At 32.0% G+C, this 4,747-nt stretch overlaps 1 protein-coding gene across 1 annotated transcript; it reads left to right on the top strand.

Moving 5' to 3' along the window:
- Positions 571–1,624, top strand: LOC105170788 (putative phytosulfokines 6). The gene is made up of 3 exons (XM_011091702.2): positions 571–846; positions 979–1,049; positions 1,366–1,624. The coding sequence occupies exons 1-3, from the start codon at positions 756–758 to the stop codon at positions 1,474–1,476; spliced, it is 273 nt and encodes a 90-aa protein (XP_011090004.1). The 5' UTR covers positions 571–755; the 3' UTR covers positions 1,477–1,624.

The following is a 4,747-nucleotide window of genomic DNA, read 5'->3' as shown; positions in this document are numbered from 1 at the left end:
ATTTCAATTGCATTAACAGCTAAAATTATATTGTAACATTATGTATATATATAGCTATGATTTATATATAGTGTGTATACTATTACACTTGGTGCATATATAAAGATGATGTTATGACATTAAATTGTGAGATGTAAGCATGCAAGCATCACAATATTTATTATACAAAGGACAAATTTTTCATATTTAAGAAAACAACGGATTAAATAACATGGCAACTTCTCGAAGTTTCATATAATATTTACTAGAACAATAAAATATCTAAGTTTAACTATCACGACTGCATGCACAAACACCGTGCAGGTCAAGACATCCATTCAATGCCACATGTGAGATTGAAGCCGCTCTATCATATCTGGTAAATCCGATATAGCCAACACATGAACTCAATCTCGTAGCTTTTTTTAAAAAAATATATATTTTTAAAAATTTTTATTTAAATCATATCTCATGGAACAAAATCAAATCTGACATGATGGAACCAATCACATATATCATGTAACTAGTTAAAATCATGGTTGAGGAATATATAATCACAAAATGAAGCCCATTAAAGAGGGGCACATGATGGTGAAAAAGGGCAGTTGAGTTGAGTGGCATATGATGCATGGTATTTATACCGGGCATATGCTGCTCACTCCACCTCCCAACTCCCAACGATAACCTTCTTTCTCTCCATTAAGGCCTTGTACTCCTCACTCTCATAAACCCACACATTTCAGCACCTCAACTCTCTCTACTGCTATTCAAGAAACATGAAGCACAATTTTCAATCACTTGCACTTCTCATCTTCCTCCTTGCCATCCTTATCAGCACCTCCGCCAGAGAATTTGCACCAAAAGAAGGTGAAATATCAAAGAATTTCTCTCCAGATCAAAAAAAATAAAAATTCAAAGAATTTCTGCACATTTCTTACTTTATTATGTATTTTTTTTTTCTTGAAAATATTAAGAAAAGATATTGCAATTCTTGTGCAGGAGAAGTAGATGAAAAGATCAGCGGCAAGGGATTATCTGTTGAAAAGATGGGCAGCACCGACTCCTTTGATGTAATTTTCTAGTTCATTTCTTCTTCTTGATTTTCTTTTTGATAATTAAGATTTTTAAATGCTACTTTGCTGAATTTAAAGGGTGTTTTTGCCAAGTTTATTTAAATGGTCTTATAATCTGATACATCAATATGTTTTTAAAATTTATAAAATAAGTTCTTATATAAAAGTTTGGAATAAAATAAGATCACGAAACTTATAATAACGAGATGGTTTTAATTAATATGTTAATTTCAAATAGTTCAAGTAAATTAAAATCCAACTTAAGAGAAGTTTCAAGATTTTAACATTTTATGGTTAATTACCTACGTGGCAGAATCTGATGGGGTTAGAGGAGTGTGAAGGTGAAGATGAAGAGTGCTTAAAGAGGAGGGCTATTGCAGAGGCTCACCTCGACTACATCTACACTCAGCACCATAAACCTTAATCCAGATAGATACATCCTATGTAGAAATAAATTAATGAAGGTGGTGTTCGTGTTATCTGTATTCCCACTCTTTGAATTGGAATTTCCTATAATTTCAATTCTAAATTAATTACCCGATTAATTTATTTATTTTGATAGAAGCGATTAATTACTTCGTATAATATATCACGATATATACTCAAAACTCTATCAAGTAGTTTTCGAACATCAGTTTTACTATTGAAAGTTGAAACATAAAGGATGCGTTATAATTTGTCTAAATCGCCGATTATTTTTTACGTATCGAATAAGATAATAAATTATAAATATCCAAAAAATAAGGTAAATATGCACGCACATTTAATTAAAATTAAAGACATGCATGCATGGATTTTATTCATTCACGAGACCTCAAACTTAACAATAAAACAAAATTATGTGATACAAAAAATGTCTATAGCTAATGGCGTTATATATTTTCTAAAGTTAATTAGTGCGGAATTTGTGCAACTTCCTTAATTATAAGGTTATTTTATTTTCGCACTTTTATTTATTTGCTTCTTCATATTATATCAATTTATATATTTATCATATCCTTATACCTTTGCTTCATACATATCTAAATAGGATATATATTACTTTTACCAACGTTTTAATAAAAAATTACGTACTCTCTACATGTGAGTGAGTTATACATGCATTGCATTCCTTACAAGTTGAAAATATTAAGAAAGTATATGTCAATTACTCACCACTGTATAACAAATATTAATGATCCCTGCAATTATAATAATTAACGTATTTGCATCATGCCCATATACATTTTAATTAATTTAATTATAGTTGCATGTGTTTAATAGGAAAGTAATTAACGATTACTAGATACCTCTTTTTTTCACTATAAAAAAAGTAAATCTCAATCAATTACTAAATATATGATAAGTTAAATTTATATATATATATATAGGGTTAGTGAATAATTATACTCTATATATTTTGTAGTGGATTTTATTAATGTTCCAAACAGGATTTAATTTTGTGCATGACAAATTCTTTGGTGTTGGGCCAATTGGGTTGTTCGTAACCCGAAAGAAAAAGTAATTAAGTAGCGACCCATTTCATGCTCTTACACAAGACCCCAACTTTCATAATTTTGTGGTTTCTTTACTGCATTGCTTGAAATTAAATTGATCTGGAAATTGGCACCTTTAAGAGGGTCTGCAATTTTTTTTTCTAAGAAAAAATTATAAATTTAATTTTAGTTTGATTTTGTGGTGGGTATCATCCTTATAAGTATTAGTATATATATATATATATATATATGCAATATAATTCGTGGCATTTAGAAATCACTTGAAATATTGTAAAATATTTACCGAATAAAGGATAAAAATATTTATGTGATTCAATTATTACTGGTATGTTCATCGTCGTTCAGGTTCAGTTTTCACTAATATAAATTGTTCGTGTTTTATAATTAAAATTACTTATCAACTATTTATAATAAGTATTGTAAAGTTATAAATTCACCTCTAACCTAAATAAAACGTTGGGACAAATTGTACGATAAAATTCCATTATAGTATTTGTAGAATATCAATCATCTCAAAGTTAGCAAAATAACAAAATAAAACAAATTAGGAAAGTTGAAGAAAGAATAGATACAAATAAAGAACTTAGATTGTCGGTATAGAAGAAATACCATGGTTCAAAATTAAAAAATTATGGTGAATATTAATTATTTATAATTGCACGATAACTATATATTAGCGTTGTTTCTGCATAAATGTTTTGATTAAAATTAAATCATGACAACTCTGATCAAAATTTTAAATTTTTATTTGATTATAATAAATATTATCGATTTGTGATCATTTTTGAATTACTGATATTCCATCTCCTGCTGTTGAATGCTTGTTTTTTTTTATCTTCAAGTTGGATTATAGTTTGCTTTTCCGCTAAATTGGAAAGAAAAAAAAAAGGATTTATAATATAAATGTTTTAATTTAAATTAGATTAGACCGAATTTAAATTAATTATATAACAAGTTTAATATACTTGTCATATGGTTGGTATACAGTTTATGAAAAACAGAGACAAATCACATTGTAAGTATATTACAATTACTTTGTGATTGATTTAGTTCAATTAAAAAGTGAATCGGATAAGAATTTTATTTGAATCATTGATATGTGGTGTGTAAATTTATTCTTTTCAATCACAAAATAAATATAATATATTTATGATAATCATCTTTTCAAGTTATACATCAATAATATTAATATATAATTGATCTAATTTCGACCCAACACCAATTAAATTAGAATTTGTAATCAGAATTGTGTCTCCTTCTCAATCTCATTATCAGTCCTCTCTCTCTCTTTCTCTCTCTGTGAATAAAATGAAGACATTGATGCAGTGATAATAAGGTGGAGAAGAAGAAATTATAATAGCTTTTCCATTACAGTAGAATCAATCTTTACCAATGCCGTCGAATATGAATTGGAAGCCTGATCTTGCCGCCACCAGGCCTCGCCGACGGTCCCAGGCGCTACTACCGTTTGTCAAGGCTCCCGCCGCACAACCCCCACCGCCGCCGGGGGAAGATTCTCCTGAAGCACTCTTCAATCTCCAAGACGACAAGAAAAAAGCAGAAATTATTTTCATAGGGAGAAAGAAAAAGGGTTTGTTTGATATCGGTTTGAATGCTCTGCCTCAACATGGCTCCCGAGCGGCCGAGAAGGGTGACAATGATCCAGAACGCGGCCCGGATACGGCGGCCGCCACCGTCGCTTCTACTTCTGGAGATGAGAAAGCAAGATTTCATAGCGAATGTGGTTCAAGTTTTACTGCAGAGGAAGTTCTTGATGAACATAAAGAAGAGAAAGAAAGGAGACAGAGACGTTGGGAAGCACTTCTTGATGTGGCTGAGGATGCTTTACGCGAGTACGAGGAAAATCTCGGGAAGACAGAACAGAATCGGAGAACGAGTAGGGAACCGGGAGAAGGCGGCGAGTTGCTAAAAAGGTGGGCGAAGAAGACTACTATTGACCAATGTCGGATCATCGGAGAAGTGGGTAGTTGTGATCTTCAGGTGGCCGCGGAGGTAGTGGCGCCGCTTGTTGTGAGGTCGAAAAGGGAGACTTCCGTGGCGCTGCCGAATAAGTTCAGGGACTCATTACTCAGTTCCGTGGTGGCTGCCGAGGAATTTCCCCGGCGGAGTAGAAGCGGCAAATCGACCACCAACCGGAAATCAAGGTGACTCTTCGTTGCGGCCTGTTAATGGTCGGTA

The sequence above is a fragment of the Sesamum indicum genome, linkage group LG9 (assembly GCF_000512975.1).
Source record: "Sesamum indicum cultivar Zhongzhi No. 13 linkage group LG9, S_indicum_v1.0, whole genome shotgun sequence".
Classification (NCBI taxonomy): Eukaryota; Viridiplantae; Streptophyta; class Magnoliopsida; order Lamiales; family Pedaliaceae; genus Sesamum; species Sesamum indicum.
This window is presented reverse-complemented; position numbering and strand designations above follow the sequence as displayed.

Coding starts and splice junctions, on each gene's coding strand:
- LOC105170788 (XM_011091702.2), top strand. CDS start 756: ATGAAGCACAATTTTCAATCACTTGCACTTCTCATCTTCCTCCTTGCC. Junction 847..978: donor AGAATTTGCACCAAAAGAAG/GTGAAATATCAA, acceptor ATTCTTGTGCAG/GAGAAGTAGATGAAAAGATC. Junction 1,050..1,365: donor GCAGCACCGACTCCTTTGAT/GTAATTTTCTAG, acceptor CCTACGTGGCAG/AATCTGATGGGGTTAGAGGA.